Genomic DNA, 18,768 nt, shown 5'->3' on the forward strand with positions numbered 1-18,768 from the left:
AACTCATTCTCTCTCTCCAAGTGACTTCTTTTATAGGGAGGCTTACCCCTTGCTTTTTAGGGTAGACTTCCTTCAAGTTTTGACTTTTATGCCCTTGTTAATGATCATCCCAGCTATCCTTCTTCTCCATCTCGAGTCTTTTCTCTGGCATGCATCCTGGTCAGTATTGCACCCTTCTAGCGCCCTTTTCACTTGCGTCACCTGAATCGTCTCCTACTGACTTGGATCCTTTAATCCTGCACACTTGAGCAACTGTTTTGCAGATAATACATGCATTTCACGACATACTGACCAGTAACCAAGGCTCAGAATATGACTTATCAAAGACATACTACTTTGGGCTACCTAACTACTTATTGATGATCATTTCCCAACACCTTCGCCTCCTCATACACATTTAACCTGCACATTAGAAAAGAAACATGCAGGGCTGAGTATTTGATATACTCAGTGGGCACATTGCCGAAACATAATTTTCGTCAAAGCTTTGTTAGCCAGTTGAGTGAACACGGGGTTTTAACTTAAAAAGACCCGAGTCACTAAAATTCTTTTGTTCGTAAAGTTGATTGCGCAATCACATAACATATATAACATATCTGAAACGTATGTGAACCGGGAATGTGGCCACATTCCACGACGGTCACTGGACTGGCCAACTTAAAAGCTAGCACACGATCTTCATATGTGTACACTAGTCCGAGTAGGGTTTGCGGCCCTACTGGGACCCGAATTCGATTAAACATAGTTGGCATAGCCAAGCAGATAGGCATTTCCATAAAACGTAAAAGGCATGACAAAACATAAATAGCATAATTTTCACATAATCATGCTAAAAGGCAAGTTCACATTTTGAAAGAAATGCCCACCTCAAACTTATGTCTCTTTCAGAAATCTCCTGACTTAGTCTTAAACAACGTGCGAAGACGTCCCTTTAGAAAACAAGGTAATACCTTAATTAGACTTTAAGAAGTCAAAATAGACTTAAACATGAATGCATCCTAAGTGCGTGCTATTTTTTTCTTTTTCTTAATTTTTCTAGAGGAAGCTCTAGTATCCTTGAATCATTAATTAACTCAAGAGATTTAATCTATCATGGAGGCTTAAGGGTTATTCATTTAACTTGAGAGTATTACCTTCCATGTATCTCTTTCGATATTAATTCCTCGTCTTGGGATTTAATTAACGAACCATAACTTAGTATTAATTCTATCGAGCAACTTAGGGGGCTCGTGATTTAATTTAGCAACACAGTCCATTTAATTTATTCACTTAGTCCAACTAACCAAAATTAGCCCAATCCTTTCTTTAACACTTTTAGGCCCAAGCTTATAAATTTCTCTTTAGCTCACACCATTATTTAATTTCTTAGCCCATGTTTTAATTGGAGAGGCCCAAACTAAAATAACAAGAAGAGGCCCAACATATACTTCCTCACTTCCATCGGTTCTTCTCCCATTCCCCAACTCACACAAAATCCCCCAATTGAAATAAAAAGGGAATCCCTAGATCGGAGGAGAAAAAGCGGCGCCTCTCCCTTCGCCGTCCGTCGGTCACCGCCGCTGTTCCGCAACTAGCCGCCGCCTCTTGTCCCTTCGTCGCTGGTGTCGCGCCGTCGGAGAAGGAGAGGAAGCATCGCATCTCTCTTACACCGACTGCCACCTTCGCGACAGTCAACCGCCGGCGCTCTGTTGTCGGCGTCACCGTGCCGGCGCCTCCCGTCTCCTTCCAGCTCTCTCTCTTTCCCGGACAGAAACAGCGCCTCTTCCATCTCTCGTCTTCACGCCCGGAGTGGCCCCTTTTTGCGGTCGAACACCGCTGTTCGTTGCTCGGCTGGACAGCCCTTGCCGCTGTCTCGCAGTCAGCGCCGCCATCTCCGTCAAAACTCCTAAAGCTAAGTTCTCTATTCCATTCTTTCCTAGTATAGTTATTTAGTTTAAATGAGCTAAGTCTATGGCAATCTGTAAATTGAGCATTGGGGACTTCTTTGAACTTGCTGTGACAGATTTGATTTCTTAGAGGAGTTGAGCATGTGGCAGATTGAACAATCTGGACTTTAAGCTTAAAGTTATGAACTTATATTTACTGATTGTGAGGGGTTAACAAAGCTTGAATGAAAACTTGTATATACAAAGTAATTTATGTTCTTAATTTAAGGGCTTCTCTGTTGTCTCTTGCTTATTTTAGTGGGGTGAGTTTCCAGCATGTGTGTCTGTGTTTCAGAAGTATAATGAAAAGAAATTATCTTATCCTAAACATGAAAATTCAAAACAAGGCAGAGGATTGTGTGCAAGAGCTATTGTTTACTCCACTTATTTATCATGCTGTGATTTTGAAGTGTTGGTGGTCTAAACATGCTTGAGCTTTGTTTACTACATGCTGGCGTGAAATTTTGGTTGGGAGGAAGGTGGAGTTGTATTACCTCCTGAAGCAGTTGCTTGATTTTCAGCTTCTAAAACTTGGACTCTCTCACTTACTTCCTGATTCCTTGTTGAAAAGTTGGGGGAAAAAAATTGAGATTGCTTTAACATAAAGTGTTTGTGATGAGGGGAGGAAAAATGTGTTACCTAGGGGGGGGGGGGTAGACAATGCCTGCAGAAACTCTTCTCCTAGCTCACTCACTCTCGACTTTCTATTGTAGCTGAAGATTTCGAACAAGAAGGAGGAGTTTTGAGGGGGTGTGGGGGTTTTTATAGGAGAGCTTGGGTGTACCTAGGAGAATTAAATGGAGCTGACCTCCATTTGTCTTCAAACACAGCATCTCTCTTTGTTTTGATCTTCAAAGCAGCCTTTTACTTAAGAGGTTTGGTGTTTTCGTTGGTACTAGGTGTTTGACTAATAAAACATTCTTGTTCTCACGTGGCCTCATGGTACCCTAGTTAATAACTCTTTTTGTTTGTAAGTTGCAGGAGCATCGAGAGAGGAGGCAAGGCTGTTGGGGTGAGGGTGCTGCAGCAGCTTTGACTTACCCTCTTGGGAAGTCCTTAGCTCCCCTTTGCTAAAGAAAGGTTGTCTCATTTCCCTTAATAAGCTTCATTTATTTCTCTTGTTTTTCTTAGCATAAATTCTTGTTTTTATTCCTGCAGGAGGAAGCATAACTTGGGCTGGTCGGAACGGGCTTGTGTGGTGAGGTTTGGGCTTGGGCCCACTGCTCTTGGCCCGACGAATTGATCGAGAACGAGTCGCGGTTTGCCGAAGGTTGGCTGGTGAAATGATGCCCAGCATGCATTCCTTTGTAATAGTATTCGTGATTACGTTTCTCTTGTAATAGTATTCATGATCTATCATTTTTTATAAGTGAAGGGAGTTTGTGACGTATACTGTCACACCTCAACCCAGTCACACCTCAACCTGTATGACGTATGCACTTACAATAAATAATTTCAAAATTTAAAACAAATAACCACATTTCGAGTATATAAAGCGCACATGTTATACAGTTTCAAAAATCACTATTTATCAAGTACATATTTCAAAACATTTTAAATAGTAATGGGACCCTCTCGCCACTCTATATACTACACATTTATCTACATGCAAAAATGATGAGGAGGAGAAGGTTGCCAAAACGCGTCAGCCGCCGACCCTGATAACATGTGCAGTTCATACGACCAATGTCAACCAAAAACTTCACTAATATCTTATTCCTGAAAAATATTAGTGGTTTATATGAGCCACAACTCAATGTATATAAACCTTACTTTTAATTTCACACACAAATATCAAACTCATTCTTTCACCAACATATATCACCGGAAGTAATAAATATCATACACAATTTAATATTCATATGCATATGTCTCTCCGTTCTTTTTATTATTCTGTGACATATACATATTTTCGAACACTTTGTTCGGGAAAAGATATCTTCGTATTCTTTCACCATATACGTTAAAAAATTATAACCGTTCATTTGTCTATTTTCATTCGCTCGATTATTCCTTGCATTTTTTTTTTGGTTTTGCGAACTATCAACATTAAGTATTTACGAACGGTAATAATTCCCATTCTAAAACACAAGTCAAGGAGCTAGTTCGATATTAACATTCACGAAAGGAAAATAAAGGGGCGGGTATTACACTCCCCCATCTGAACGCGTGTCCGCCAATGCTCTACACAGAGTGTCGCATCTGACCATCAGATTGGAAGTGTGTTTGTTTGTGAGAGATTTGGGGTAGGCATGCACAAACCAAATCGAACTGACGGTTAACCGCCGGTTCATAACCCGGAACCAGAAGTGGCGGTTCAAATCGGGGGACGGTTCAGAGGTTCGGTTCAGGTTAAAGAATTTGAGAAATCTGAACTGGCGGATCAACGTTTCAAATAGGGTTTTCGGCTAGGTCCTACGCTTTTCAGGTAGAGTGTTGCAGAAAAGTGGTCAGAAACCACCGGTTTTTCGTCAGAAACCGTGGACTGAACTGCCGGTTCAGCCTTAAACCGCCGGTTCCCGCGATAAACAGGCTGAAATTCAATTTTTTTTTAAAAAAAATTTAAGTCCCAATTTTTCTCCTATAAGTACCACATTCCCCATCATTTCTACTCACCCCATACTTGTGTTGACAATGATTTCTCTTCTCAATCTCTATTTTTTCCTCTCGTTCTCGTACTTCAATTTCAATATGTCTTCTTTTTGAAATATATAAGTACATTTAAATTTATTGTTTAAGACTTCAAGTCTTTTGTAAATTGTAATTGTTGTAACTTATAGTCTCGTTTAAATTTATATCAATAAAATTGCAATTTTCATCATTATTGTTTGAATTTTATTTATGCACATATCATAGATAAATAAAGACCAAAATGCAAAAAAAATAAAAAAATAATAATAAAAAATGAACCGCCGCTTTTGGCCAAAATATGGTGACCTGAACCGTCACCGGAACCGGAACCACCAAAACCCTTGGCAGGCCGGTTCAGGCTCATGAATTTTTTGAACCGTGAACCGCCAGTTCTGAACCGGAACCGACGGTTTTTTAACTGTGTGCGTCTAATTGAGGGAGGGATTGAGGGAGAAGATTAGAGAGTTAAATAAATTGGTGCTGAAATTTTAAAAAATAACGTTAAATATATTAAAATAATAAATTTAATATATAATGTCTATATAGATTTTCAAGAGAATGGATTGACATGTCTTGAAATCATAAAAAAATAGACTCAATATCAATATTTTTTAGAAATTGTCCATCACACTAAACAATTAAGATATTTATATCTAGTGATAACTATATTTCTTTTTCTAGATTTTTCATTCATCAATATTGAAAAACTCAAATTTATGATAAATATAATATTTAATTTAAAATAAACCCTCAACACTAAAAAAACACTAGTTTTTCAAGAATACAAAATTCGAAATGCGACTTGCATTAGAAAATTTTAAGTAATAATTATTTAGGATGCAAAAGAAAAGGTTCTTAAATAAATAGTAAATTAACTTGATCTTTTGTCTTATAGGACGCTTAATTCCATGTGTCCTCTAATTTTAATTGGAACACCGATGATAAAGACGTTTTTTTAAAGCGTAGGGGATATATTTCAAAGCATAAATTAACGTATTTAATTGCATTAAAAAATATTCTTAAACTTTACCAAAAGAAAAAATATTCTTAACCGTTTTTTTCTTTAGCTCAAGTGAAGAAATAATGTATGTCCACGACAAAATTTTCGCTACTTTGGCATTACTTTTTTTTTATGCAAAATCTCGCAACTATTAAATTAAAACCTACTTCTAAATTGTAATCCATCATCAAATCCCCATTATACTCTCTCCGTCCCACGTTACTTAAAGCGTTTCTTTACTGCACGAGATTTAAGAAAGTTGTGTTTAATGACTTAAACAAAGTAGAAGAGAGAATAAAGTAAGAGCGATAAGAGAAAGTAAAATAAAAGAAAAAAAATGAGGTGTGATTAGATGTTTTGTTTTTAGCCAAAAAGAGAAATGATTTGTTGGGTACAAACCCATCCCACATCGGATGAGTGAGGGAAGTTGGATTAGTATATAAGTGTTATCCATCCGTAATTAGTTTGAGGCTTTTTGGAGTGACCCAAAAACAAATCCGTGCTGGCTTGGCTCCACCCAAAGCGGACAATATCAAACTAATGTGCAGTCGATGATCCCAACAACTGGTATCAAAGCCCAGGTGGCTTTGGGTCGGGCCCTGTGTGACCAAAGGGTCGGGCCTGGATGACCCAGGATCGAGTGGGGCCCTAGATGACTCTAGTTTGAGTCGAGCCTGCAATGTCTCGATGTATCGACTATGTGTTCCCGATGTGGTCTCGGTTTGAGGAGAGGTTTGTTGGGTACAAACCCATCCCACGTCGGATGAGTGAGGGAAGTTGGATTAGTATATAAGTGCTATCCATCCCTAATTAGTTTGAGGCCTTTTGGGGTGACCCAAAAACAAATCCGTGCCAACTTGGCTCCACCCAAAGCGGACAATATCAAACTCATGTGCAGTCGATGATCCCAACATGACTCAAGTAACTTAGGACAATCCAAAAAGGAATACGACTCAAGTAACTTGGGACGGAGGGAGTAAAATATTCCAACTTCAGACCTTATTCATTACTCATTTTGATCCCCATTAATTATTCAGTTTATTGATACGAATTTACATAAATATTTTGACTTTGTTAAAATAAAATGAGAGTGATATGTTTTTAGATTTGATGAGTTCATTTCATGCATCGGCTATTGGGTGATTTTACATATATTTGAGGAGATAATGCACGAATTGTGAGTTAATGTGCATGAATTGCTGCTAAATTAGCTAGAGGATGCAACTTGACCAAGTAGATGAAAACGTAGCAATTTGTAGTAAAATGCAGAGAAAAAAAAAAGCCACCAATGGATAAGGAGAACAAATGGTGCTCTGACATGGCAATTGTACAAGAAAAGAAAGAAGAATCACGAGGAAGTTGAGCATAATGATGTAAACTGGTTAGTAGATCCTATAAATAGAGGCAATTAACATGAAGAACAGAGCTCTCAATTCCATCCGCCACATTTCATTGTTGTTGAAACGATTTTTGTCGTCGAACGTGAGGAAGAAATTCGTTGAAATGGGCGGTGTGAATTTCTAGCTCCAATCTCGGATTACAATATCAAGACATGCAACCTTTGTCAACAAATTAAAATGAAAAGCAATTTCGGTGAATTGTGAAAATGCATTGGTCACATTTGCACATATGGCTCCAAAGCCTCCAATGAACCGAAGCTCAAAAATTCAGAAAAGATAACATCCCGTAGTGTAAATTATGGGGGCAAGAATGGAAAGGGAGTACTCCCCAGTTGATGATTTCAAGAGTCATTTTGTCATTATAGGTTATCCATGATTTAAGAAACTACTCCCTCCGTTCATAAATAATAGATCACTTTTGTCATTTTGGGACGTCCATAAAAAATAGACCACTTTCTTAAAATGGAAAGTTTATCATTCATACTTTTCCCACTTTTTCTTCCCTCTCTTACTTTACCTACTTTTTCTCCTCCTCTCTCTTACTTTACCATTTCTACGTTAAAACCCGTGTCATACACAAAGTGATCTATTTTTTGTGAACGGAGAGAGTATAATTTTTTGCACTTTTAATATGCTGACTCCACAATTCACTGATTTTTGACATTCACAATCTATTATGTAACTAATACTACTAAAAATAGTCCTACATTGCTTACTTTCTCCATTCAATTTTCTTCACAAAATCAATCATTTTCTTAAAACCCACATTGAGTGGAAAAATGGCGTATAAATAACATATTCTTTTATGATTAATACCGTAATTTATCCGAGGGTTAAGATATTTTTCAAAACACTGATTTAGAATATAAATTAATTAATAAAATTAGAAACAACATCATTATATAAAAATGGTAAACAAATATATATATACTTCTAAATAGATCAATAATAATATGAAACAATTAATCATATACTACAATGTTCTATTACATTAAATTATAGGAGTATCATAGAACAAAAGAGAAATCACCCATAAATTTTGGAAAAAAATTTTATACACTATATTACCTGTAGAATTAAACGAACATAATTAAAGATCTTTATCGTAAAATAGATTCACTAACCCCGTCTACAAAATATATGTGTATAGGCATATAGGAATAATTTATGTATAAATTAACAACTAAAATATTTATAAAATTTGAAAATATTATCTAATGCACATATACTTATTTTCAATTAATATATTATTTGATGCACGCTTATTTTGCATGTATAAGTACTCTCTTTTTATATTTTTACTTATATTTTAGCAGAATACATTTCTTAAGTAACTACTTAAATTATTCGCATTAAAAATGTTGCAATTTATATTATGAAAATATATATCGATTAAGCATGCATAATCGAGTAATTGCTATAATGAAATTACATAATAATAGAAACTAATTAAGTAAATTTAATATAGCTTTATACAAAAAATATACTAGTACTATTATTAAAAAGGCTAAGCAAACTCCTTTACTAATTCTTTCAGGCCCATGAATCATATGAGGCCCAACAAAAATGTTTTAACCTATGACCTACCTAATTCTTCCTATAACCTCTGCTTTAAAAGACCGGACGCATCCTCATTTCTCTCATTTCATCTACTATATTCATCATCTCTATCTTCATCATCGCAGTCTTCTGTTGAGCAGCTTCATGCTTCCTTTAAAACATCTACTATATTCATCATCTCTATCTTCATCATCGCAGTCTTCTGTTGAGCAGCTTCATGCTTCCTTTAAAACTCGCATTACTCTTTTTCTTTATTTACTTGTTTTTCTTCTTTAGAACTCTCTATTTCAATGGAGCTTTCACTTGTTTATATAGATGTAGATGAAAAGTTTTAGCTCTAATATCCAAATTAATTATCTTCTACTACCTCCTAATCCAAAAAATAGAAACATTTGAAATGACACGGGTTTTAATGCACAATTGGTAAAGTAAATGAGAAGAATTGGTAAAGTAAAAGAGTGGAAAGGAAAAATGAGTAAAGTAAGATTAATGAAGAGAAAAAGTAGTGAAAGTAGAGATAGTGGATAACATAGAAAGATTCAAAGTTCATATTTTTAAGGAACGATCCAAAACGAAAATAGTTGCTATTTTAAAAAAATCGGAGAGAGTATAACTTAATTGCTTATGGAATAATTTAATAGTTGCTATTTTAAAAAAAATCGAGAGAGAATAACTTAATTGCTTATGGAGTAATTTAATAGTTGCTATTTTAAAAAAAATCGGAGAGAGTATAACTTAATTGCTTATGGAGTAATTTAATACTGCTATTTTTAAAAAAATCGGAGAGAGTATAACTTAATTGCTAATGGAGTAATTTATGGGTTCATGGAGTCTTTTGGCTTTTCATTCTTTGTAAACACTATATCTTGAATTTACACTGTGAAACCTGCCGTCTGTTAATCTACAAATTTATCACTAACCAAAAACAGCTCAAGTTTGAAGTACTCCCTACCTCTTCACGAGAAGCCGGCGGCTGGTTGGTAAGCGGCGCAATCTCATGGCCAGTCTTGGCCTATGGTGGCTCCATCACTTCAAGTTCGAAAATGCAGCAAGTGGGGATGGATATTCGGAGTCAAACAAACTATGATCGTTTTTATTGAAGATTTCATGAGATGGCACTGAAGTCGGCTTAGCCTCACTTTAATTTGTCCTTTCTTTGTCTCATTGTAAATTTTATTTGTAAAATTTCATAAATCAGAGACCCTCTGAATGAATTAGTCAAATATAATGAAGACTACTATTTACAGCTTTTATTAATGTTCGATTCCAGCCGTCTCATCTTTCTGTTTTTACCACAACTTCCAAAGCGAATCCGGTGCCATTTTCAACTTATGTACTCATATACTATTACTATATATTACACACTTATCAAATTGAAACGAAAAAAAAACTGTAAAAATGGGAGAGAAAAAGCTTCATGCCATTATGATTGGTTTCTGCTACCAAGGCCACACCACCCCCTTCACCAATCTGGCTATCAACCTTGCTTCCAACGGATGCGCCGTCACCTTCGTCCAAACCGAGTCCGTCCACTACATGTTATGCAAAGCCAACGGCGTCAACGCTGCGAACGGTGATCCCTTTGTCGGTACAAATCTCGACATACGTTACGCCACCATCAGCGATGGGCTGCCCCCGGACTTTAACAGGCTCCTCTACTTCGACGACCACTGGGATTCCATGTACCGCCACTTCCCATCTCACATGGATGAAGTCGTCGGAAGCATAATCAGCTCGGACTCGGAGTTCCTTCATTTCTTGGTGGCTGACACTTTCTATTCTTGGCCGGCAGCTATTGCTAAAAAATACAACATCTTGAACGTCTCCTTCTGGACACAGCCGGCTCTCGTATTCGCCATAGACTATCACTTGGATGTCTTGAAAGAGAGAGGCTATTTCCCAATTAAAGGTATGTTTAACATTTTTATCATCTGTTGACATTTTCTATCAGTCTGGAGTTTGTACAATATTTGGAGTTTGAATTTAATTACGTATCCTAACTCAATAGTATAAAATCTTGTGTGTATATAAGGTGATGAGCAGAAGAAAGTGATCGATTTTATACCGGGGGTTCGACCAATCGAGGCCAAGGATTTGATGTCATATTTCCACGATCAGGACGTGAGGAGCACGACCAGCAGGATTGTGTGGGATGCATTTGAGCAGGTGAAGTATGCTGATTTTATTCTCATCAACACTCTACACGAGCTCGAGCATGAAGCGGTTTCTGCTATGAACCGAAAGCAGCCTACTTACGCAATTGGTCCTATCAACTTCACCAAATCTGTTGTCCCAAAGAGCCTATGGCCTGAAACAGATTGCGCGAATTGGCTCGGTTCAAAGGCCCCCGGCTCTGTTTTGTATTTTTCGTTCGGCAGTATTGCTCAGAGCAACAAGCAGCTTGCTGAGGAGATAGCCCACGGGCTTCTCCTCAGTGGAGTTCACTTTGTTTGGGTGATTCGCGATGCCGCACAAGTTTTACCCGATGGATTTGAGGATGAGAGCAAGGATCAAGGGCTGATCGTTTCGTGGTGCAATCAGAATGAAGTGCTCTCGAATCCTGCCATTGGAGGATTCTTGACTCACTGTGGGTGGAACTCGATTCTAGAAACAATATGGTGCGGCGTTCCTATGATCTGCTATCCGTTTTACGTTGATCAGCCGACTAACAGGAAACTAGTGGTTGATGAGTGGAAGGTGGGGATTAATCTTTGCGATGGAACATCGGTTGATCGGAAAGAAGTTGCAGAGAAGATTAAGCAGTTGATGAGTGCTGAAACTTCAATCTCCCTGAGGAATGAGATGAAAAAAATGAGGATGCTGATGCATAAGGCATTGGATGAACAAGGGCCATCGCAGGCAATTTTTATTCAATTTCTCAAAGATTTGAAGGTTAAGGCAGAGGCCTAACCATGACTTATCAATTGTTTGTCTTTTACTTATTTTGCACTATGTTACATGGCCCTTGATTCAATGGCAGGTTCCTCTAAGTTAAAGATAAGTGAAGTGTAAAACATTGTGCTACTAATAAATTCCAATAACTATATGTTAAAATTGGGCGATTATATCACGATTTTCTATTGTACACATCGCTATACTCAAAAGGTCAAACTATTTTATGCTAGTTGCTTTTTTTTTATCAACACCTCGAGTGGGAGTGGATGTGTTTCCATTTCTGTCCAAGAATGATCATTTTGTCGTAGTAATTGATATTTGCAGAATACCATCTCTTCATGATCAAACATATAAACCGGTCTACATATGTCACATTCTCTTGTTAATTTAATGCCATGTTAATGTTATTAGTGAATCCATTTTTCTTGGCAGCATCTCAAAACGACACTGGAGGATGGATGGCCCCAGAAATCAAAGTGTCACTCCCAAGCTTTAGGTATTCACTTTACTTTTTTTGAATTCCACCCTTTGCAGATTACTGTAAATGCCAACCTATATATATTAGTATTCTTGCAAGAAATGATTGCACCATATTTAACTTATATTCTCATCTAAATGCTTTGTTTCAACAATACACCATTTGCTTATTTATTCGACTTCATTGGGGGTGAGAAGTGTCAACAGCTAAAGGGCCTTTGTGTATACTATTCACTTTGGAACTTCAATAGATTTCGGAAATATTTAGTGCAGCAGGATATTGAAGAGGAGCTCTAATTTCAAAGCTTCAAACCTATGTGGAGTAGTACTTAAGTTTTTTACTAATAAACATATATGTATTAGTAGTAAAATCTGCTTTTTGTAATTACGGTTATCTATATAATACTATTACTATAAAAATTATTATTGCCTAGGGTATGCTATGCTCTACTCGGATCAGAAGAATAAATAATATTCATTCCGTCTCATAGAAATAGGTCATTTAGGGTTGACACGGATTTTAATTCGTAATTGATAAGGTAAGAGAAAATAAGAAAAATGTACTGGTTGAAATTGAGGAAGAGACAAGGAGAAAATTTAGTTGAAATTGAGTAAGAGAGAGGGAGAAAATGTAATTGAAATTGTGTACGGGATGATAGTATCCATAAATGATACTACCTCCGTCCACGAAAATTCGTCCCAATTTAACCGGGCACAAGTTTTAAGAAATGTAATGGAAAGTGAGTTGAAAAATTTAGTGGAATGTGGGTCCTACTTTTATATATTAGTTTTATAATAAAATGTGAGTAGGAATGAGTTAGTGGAATATGAGGTCCACTACCAAAAATGGTAAAAGTGAAATGAAACAAATTTTGGGGGACGGACGAAAATGAAAAAATGGGACATTTTCGTGGACGGAGGTAGTAGTAACATAAAAGAGAAGGAAAAAAATATTATCACATATGGATATGGACTATTTATATGGGAAAGACTAAAAATAAAATATTACTTACTCTGTCCCACAAGAATATGCACTTTCCAATTTTGGAAACTCTTTCTCTCTAATGAGATGAGACTCATTTCTTTCTAACAATACTTTAATTATTTTATTATTTTTTCTCTCTACATACCTCTTAGAGTATCTCCAATGGCTGCTAGTAGCGGACCGGCTAGCCGCTCCGCGTGCGCTCGCTGGTCCGCTAGTCGACCATTGGGTGCAACTAGCGACAAATCGGCTAGCGCTCGCCGATTCACGGGCGCTAGCCAATCCGCTGGCCGCCATTGTAGGCTCCCGATCGGCGAGCGGAATTTTTTTATTTTATTTCGAAACTCTATATATACGCGATTTTATTGTCATTTTCATTCGCACCACTTGTGTTAACGAGTATCTCCCTCTCTCTTAATTTCTGTACAAGAGCAATATTGCTAAATGGAGAACAACATCGACTCCACTCCAACTACTCCAGTGACGTCCGGGTCGCAAATTCCCACGGTACACGTGGGAAGTGGATGGAACCCGATGGGCGGGTTCTACAATATGTACGGTTGGCCACATATGATGCCGGGGATGGCAGCCGGGGGTAGTATTATGCCGGTGTGGCAGGGCGGGCAGGGGATGTCGGGGGTACCGGTGATGCATCCGGGGATGATGGGGATGCAACCCGGGATGTAGGGGATGCAGTCCGGGATTCAGGGGATGCCGGGGGTGCAGCAGGTGGTGCAGCCCGGGGGGGGGGGGGGACAATGTCTATCGCTCCAGTCTTGACTTTTTGACTGCATCTTCCTACACATCAACCCCAGTGGAGACTCAATTCACTGGAGATGACACTTTCTCCCTAGAGGAATTGTTGGAACAAGTCGATTGATACGACGACACTCCTATTCAGACAGGGGGAGTAGGTCGGGGTCGGGGCGCACCGAAGAAGAAGAAGAAGGGTGTTGCACTATTTATTAGCACTAAATATACCTGCAAGTATACATGGTAGATCTAGTATAACTAAAGGTTAGTACCGGGTTGTCGAACACGGGTAATAAGATCACCAATTGGCTACCTTCTACTAAGCTTCTTTTACTATTTGGAGAACCAGAGAATTTTTGAAAATAATTAAATTGAAAACAGAAAGCGGATGAATGCAACACATGTTAGAGTTTATATACTAGAAATCACCTTTCGAGTGATTGAATACTGTTAAAACTCTTATTTTATTTTCCAAATAAATAAACAAATTATTTTTGTCATAATGTTGTTATGCTTTACATTTAATGGAAGTTTATTACATGTTTAAATGTTGAAAGACGATGTCTTGTAAATTATTGTTTCTTAATCAATATACGTTAGCATTGAGCATACGATATTGATTATGCACTACTTTGACTTACCAAATGGTGCGTGTTTTTCGCAACCAATAAGCCTGGTATATTGGGTAGTGGTGATTAATATCTAGCGGTGCTAAGATTGCAATTATGTTGAATCGTGGGCGATGTGAGTCTCGTTTGATAACATCCTCAAGAGGAGCTTGAAATAAGGTTTTATTATTCGTACCTAGCTAGTTGGAGTTTGATTACTCTATGAATAATAAATAAGAATTTCTTGCTGAGTCCACTCTTGGAATTAATAAGATATTAATTAACTAAGTCCATAGCAGACAATAATTAATTAATTGATGTTTTTATCTTAAGCGCGGGAAATAAATATCAAGCAATGGAAACCCGGAGTACTTATAATTTCGGATTTGGATGGAGAGTGCAATATTACTTCTGTAGTGGCTGCTCGTAATATTCCAATTATAAGCTTATATTAAATTAGGTTTAATTTAATTAGTAAAAAAGCTAATTGGAGGAGCCCATATCCAAAACCTTCCATAGATTTCTGTCTGGGCCCAATATGTGACTTAATATAAATAGGAGGATAAAGGAGACAGAAAATACACTTGTTTTTCTTCATAAAATTTCGTCCCCCTCTCTACATAGGAAAAGGACGATTTTTCTCCTTTGTGGGATAGGTTTTTCGTCTTCTTTATTTATGTCCTAGTATACTGGTGAGATCATCCCACTTGATATCAGTCTACTGTCCGGGAACCAGACAGAAGATCTGTGGTTTAGTACTGAAGATCTTCACGTGGAGAAGGCGCTAGCTATCTTCGATTCTTTGGAGAATCATCAAGGTAAAATAGCTAAACCGTAGAAAAACATGTTTTAGGTTTTAATTAATTTAAAGCATGATTTATTTGAGTAATGAGCATGATACATGTGATAATTGCGCGAATAGAATTTGTCTAAATAATTTGCTAAATAGATCAGGATTATTATGTAATCGATTTATGTGAGCACTTCCGCTGCCAACTCCTTCAGCACAAACTAGAGGTCGAATAAATGAGATAAGAGAATTCCATGGATGTGCGTTCACAACTATGGTTATATAAATTCCTACTACAATACCCTAGCACAGTTTATACTTCGATAGGACGAGTTACATAAGTTTGCCCATGCGGTACAAGCGTAGATTACTAACACTAGGGTTGTCAATCCTGGATTCGTAACTCCTAGAAGCTCCTAAGACCCTTGAAAAGTCCTCACTCTCAATTAACAGTGTCGTTTTAAGGGAAGCTAATTGTAGTGTCTATTAAGTGGATCTAACTTGCCAACCTCCTCTCACGATTATGTAGCAAGTTTTAGCAGATCAGCGTCGAATGTGTCACTCAAGCATTCAGTATTACGGAACAACTTAAGAAAGAAATGGAGTATAAACAAAACGGATATTAAATAGAAAATGGAATTTGTATAAACCAAAAAGAGTTACTAACACATCCCTAGAATCCTATGAATTTAGTTGCACATGATAGAATAATCTAAAAACATAGTTTGAAGGGAAAACAATGTAAACATAAGCACTAAAGTGATAAAACCCAAAGGTAGAATCCTGTAGCCTTGATCTTCACTTGACTTTGTCTTCAACCTCTTGCACGATGATGAACTCTCAAATATTTTTCCTCTAGAATTGTGAGGCAAAGAGTGTAAAAGGTGTGTGTGTTTGAAGAGGTTTAAGGGGGTATATATAGGGAGTAAGTCGAATCCTATGGATGAAAGGAAAAGATTGGCTAATCTTGGTAAAATCTGGAGAAAATCTAATTAAATTCGTGCACCGCCTTTTCGCAGCGGGTCGCTGCGCCTTGGCCAGCGGTCGTTGTGCGTTGTCCGAAGCCTCTGCGAATTTGGGTAGCGGTCGCTGCATGTCCTGCAGCGGTCGCTGCAAATTAGTCCAGTGGCTACGGGATTCTCTCGAGCGGTCGCTGCACACGTCCCAGCGGTCACTAGGCGTCTTCAGACTTTTCAGCACAACTCTTTCGGAGCGGACCGCTTCAAGCATAGCGGTCGTTGCGACACACGCAGCGGGCCGCTGGGTGTCTTGAACGCGCCAGAATTTCATCTTCGACTTTTTCCTATCTTTTTGGCTCAGTTATGCACAATTCTCACAAAACATGTCAAAATACCAAAATAGATAAAATATGTGAAATATGGACATGAATTGCGATTTAGACACTAAAAACAGACCAATTAAGGGCCCTAAAATAGTGCAAAATCCGAGCGTATCAAAGGGCAAGGGCAAAAAGGTGGTAGGCAAGTCGTCGTAGCCGGCTAATGACGACAGTGTACGGAGGAAGTGGACGGATGACGAGAACGTCGGGCTGTCCAAGGCTTGGGTGACTGTTTGCGATGATCCTCTCCAATCGAATAATCAGAGGATCGTCAATTTGTGGGCTAAGATTGCAGCAGCCTACAAGACACATTGCCCGCATGGAAAGACACACAGCGGGGAGGAGTGCCGGAAGCAGTGGGAGCGAATCAGGGCTGCGGTCTCCCGATTTGCGGGGTTGTACGCCAACAATCTTCGCATGAAGACCAGCGGCCAGACTGACGACGATGTCAGGAGGATCGCGGAGACGCAGTTCCCCTTGAAAGGGATTTATAAGGAGTTTACCTTATGGAACTGCTACGTGGTGCTGATGGATTCTGAGAAGTTTCGGTGGGTGTCGATGCTGGTTGGCCGAAGAAGCAGCGTCTGAACTATGCCGGTGACTACAGCAGCAGCGGTGGTTCCCACGAGCTCCCCGACGATGCTCAGGAGTTTCCGTTCCCTCCATCATTTACTCGCCGCACCCGCCCGGTTGGTCAAAGGACGGTGCAACGGGTCCGTTCTAGGGGAGTCGCCCAGTGGTCCCAGGAGGTCTAGTCGGCATCCCCATCCCCTACTAGCAAGTCGACAGTCGAGCTCGCCAAACTCGGGCGTCAACAAACGGCGATGAACATGTGGAAAATCGTCAATCAATGAAAGGCGGCAAAGGACCCTGTGGAGAAGGGATTTCTTTTTGAGATCCTTCAGAGTATGCAGGTCGATTTGGCTGGTGCACGTAGGGCCAGGGGAGACGAGAGGGAGGGGGGCTCAGCTGTGCCAGATTTGGGGATCCCGGGTAGCGGCAACGGCGGTGACGAGGAGTGAGCCGGGGATCGTGTGTGCAAGCAAGATGGTTTTTTTTTTAAATTATGTAATTTTTTTTTGGTACTTTTTTTAATTTATAAATAAAATTATCGCCTTTTTCCGTATTTGTATCGTAAATTTAATTCCGTGATTTGCGTGATTGTAATTTATTTGTTTTTTATAATTTGGCTGGCCTATGGCTAGGCTATTGCTTGTCCAGTTTCTTGTCCTGATGATGTGGCAGGAGGGGTTTCTTGTCCTGATGATGTGGCATGAGGAGTTTTTGGCTAGGCTATGGCTGGCCTATGGCTGACCTAAAGCCAATGGAGATGCTCTTACTTTACCAATTTTGCATTAAAATCCGTACCGAATTCAAAATGTATATTCTTTATGGACGAAGGGAGTATGATTTATTTCTATGAGACGGATGTGTAACCTATCAAGCATAGTCTTAGGTAGGGATGTCAATGTAGCCCGCAACCCGTGGGCTGGCCCGAATAGCCCGCCAAATTTATAGGGTTAGGGTTGAACTTTTATAACCCGAAAGAAATCACAACCCGACTAGCCCGCACCCGATTAACCCGCAACCCGTTAGGGCTAGACCCGAAAACCCTATGGGTTGGCCCGGAAACCCGATAAAATTTTTATTATTGCAATTTTTACTCCTAATTCGACATTTCATTGATTGATTTTATAATTATAGATAACTAAAAAAAAGTAACTTTCAATTTTTATATTAAATATATAAATTATATATTGAATTTTTATTAATATAATAATTGATAAATAAACTAAAAACTTTAAATTCACAAAAAAATTATTTAAATTTCTAAAATATGCATTAAAATTTTACGAAATATCTCAAATATTAGTATTTGATCATGTTTATGATTGAGTTTAAGCATATATCTCACGTTTATCATTATTAAATATTTTACATTTTATGAATATAACTAATTTTCATCATTATTTATGGGATTGATCGCATGTTAATCTTATCGGTAGCAACCTGATTAACTCGTTGGGCTAGCCCGAAACCCGAGCTTTTAGGGTTAGGGTTGAACTTTTATAACCCGAAAGAAATCACAACCCGACTAGCCCGCACCCGATTGACCCGTAACCCAGTGGGCCGACCCGATTGACATCCCTAGTCTTAGGTTTCTGGTCAGCCGTCACTCTACTTGAATCCCAAGCAAATCGGATTGTAATTTTGTTTAACCAAAAAATTTCAACTATGCCACTTTAAATTTAACAAGGTAATTGAATCATACAATAAATTTTGGATTGCATTAACATGTTTAAAGCAGTTTCAAGAATAGGTAAAGGAAAAGTACATAGAAATACGTATTTATCTTTTTTTTTTAACCCTTTTAATTTATTTATTTTCTTATGAGAAGGTAACAA

At 38.3% G+C, this 18,768-nt stretch overlaps 1 protein-coding gene and 1 long non-coding RNA gene across 2 annotated transcripts; both read left to right on the top strand.

Annotated features, from left to right (window-relative positions):
* The first annotated feature begins 1,471 nt into the window (after nt 1–1,471).
* On the top strand, nt 1,472–3,331 carry LOC125204258 (uncharacterized). Its single transcript, XR_007173526.2, has 3 exons — nt 1,472–2,800; nt 2,907–3,005; nt 3,084–3,331. It is a non-coding gene; the product is annotated as an uncharacterized LOC125204258 (long non-coding RNA).
* A 6,583-nt stretch (nt 3,332–9,914) lies between these two features.
* On the top strand, nt 9,915–11,565 carry LOC125203373 (UDP-glycosyltransferase 86A1-like). Its single transcript, XM_048101704.2, has 2 exons — nt 9,915–10,425; nt 10,549–11,565. The coding sequence occupies exons 1-2, from the start codon at nt 9,915–9,917 to the stop codon at nt 11,424–11,426; spliced, it is 1,389 nt and encodes a 462-aa protein (XP_047957661.1). The 3' UTR covers nt 11,427–11,565.
* Nucleotides 11,566–18,768: the final 7,203 nt, after the last annotated feature.

The sequence above is a fragment of the Salvia hispanica genome, chromosome 6, assembly GCF_029641045.1.
Source record: "Salvia hispanica isolate PSC_SH4W2 chromosome 6, Shi_PSC_v1, whole genome shotgun sequence".
NCBI classification, from domain to species: domain Eukaryota; kingdom Viridiplantae; phylum Streptophyta; class Magnoliopsida; order Lamiales; family Lamiaceae; genus Salvia; species Salvia hispanica.

Coding starts and splice junctions, on each gene's coding strand:
- LOC125203373 (XM_048101704.2), top strand. CDS start 9,915: ATGGGAGAGAAAAAGCTTCATGCCATTATGATTGGTTTCTGCTACCAA. Junction 10,426..10,548: donor AGGCTATTTCCCAATTAAAG/GTATGTTTAACA, acceptor TGTGTATATAAG/GTGATGAGCAGAAGAAAGTG.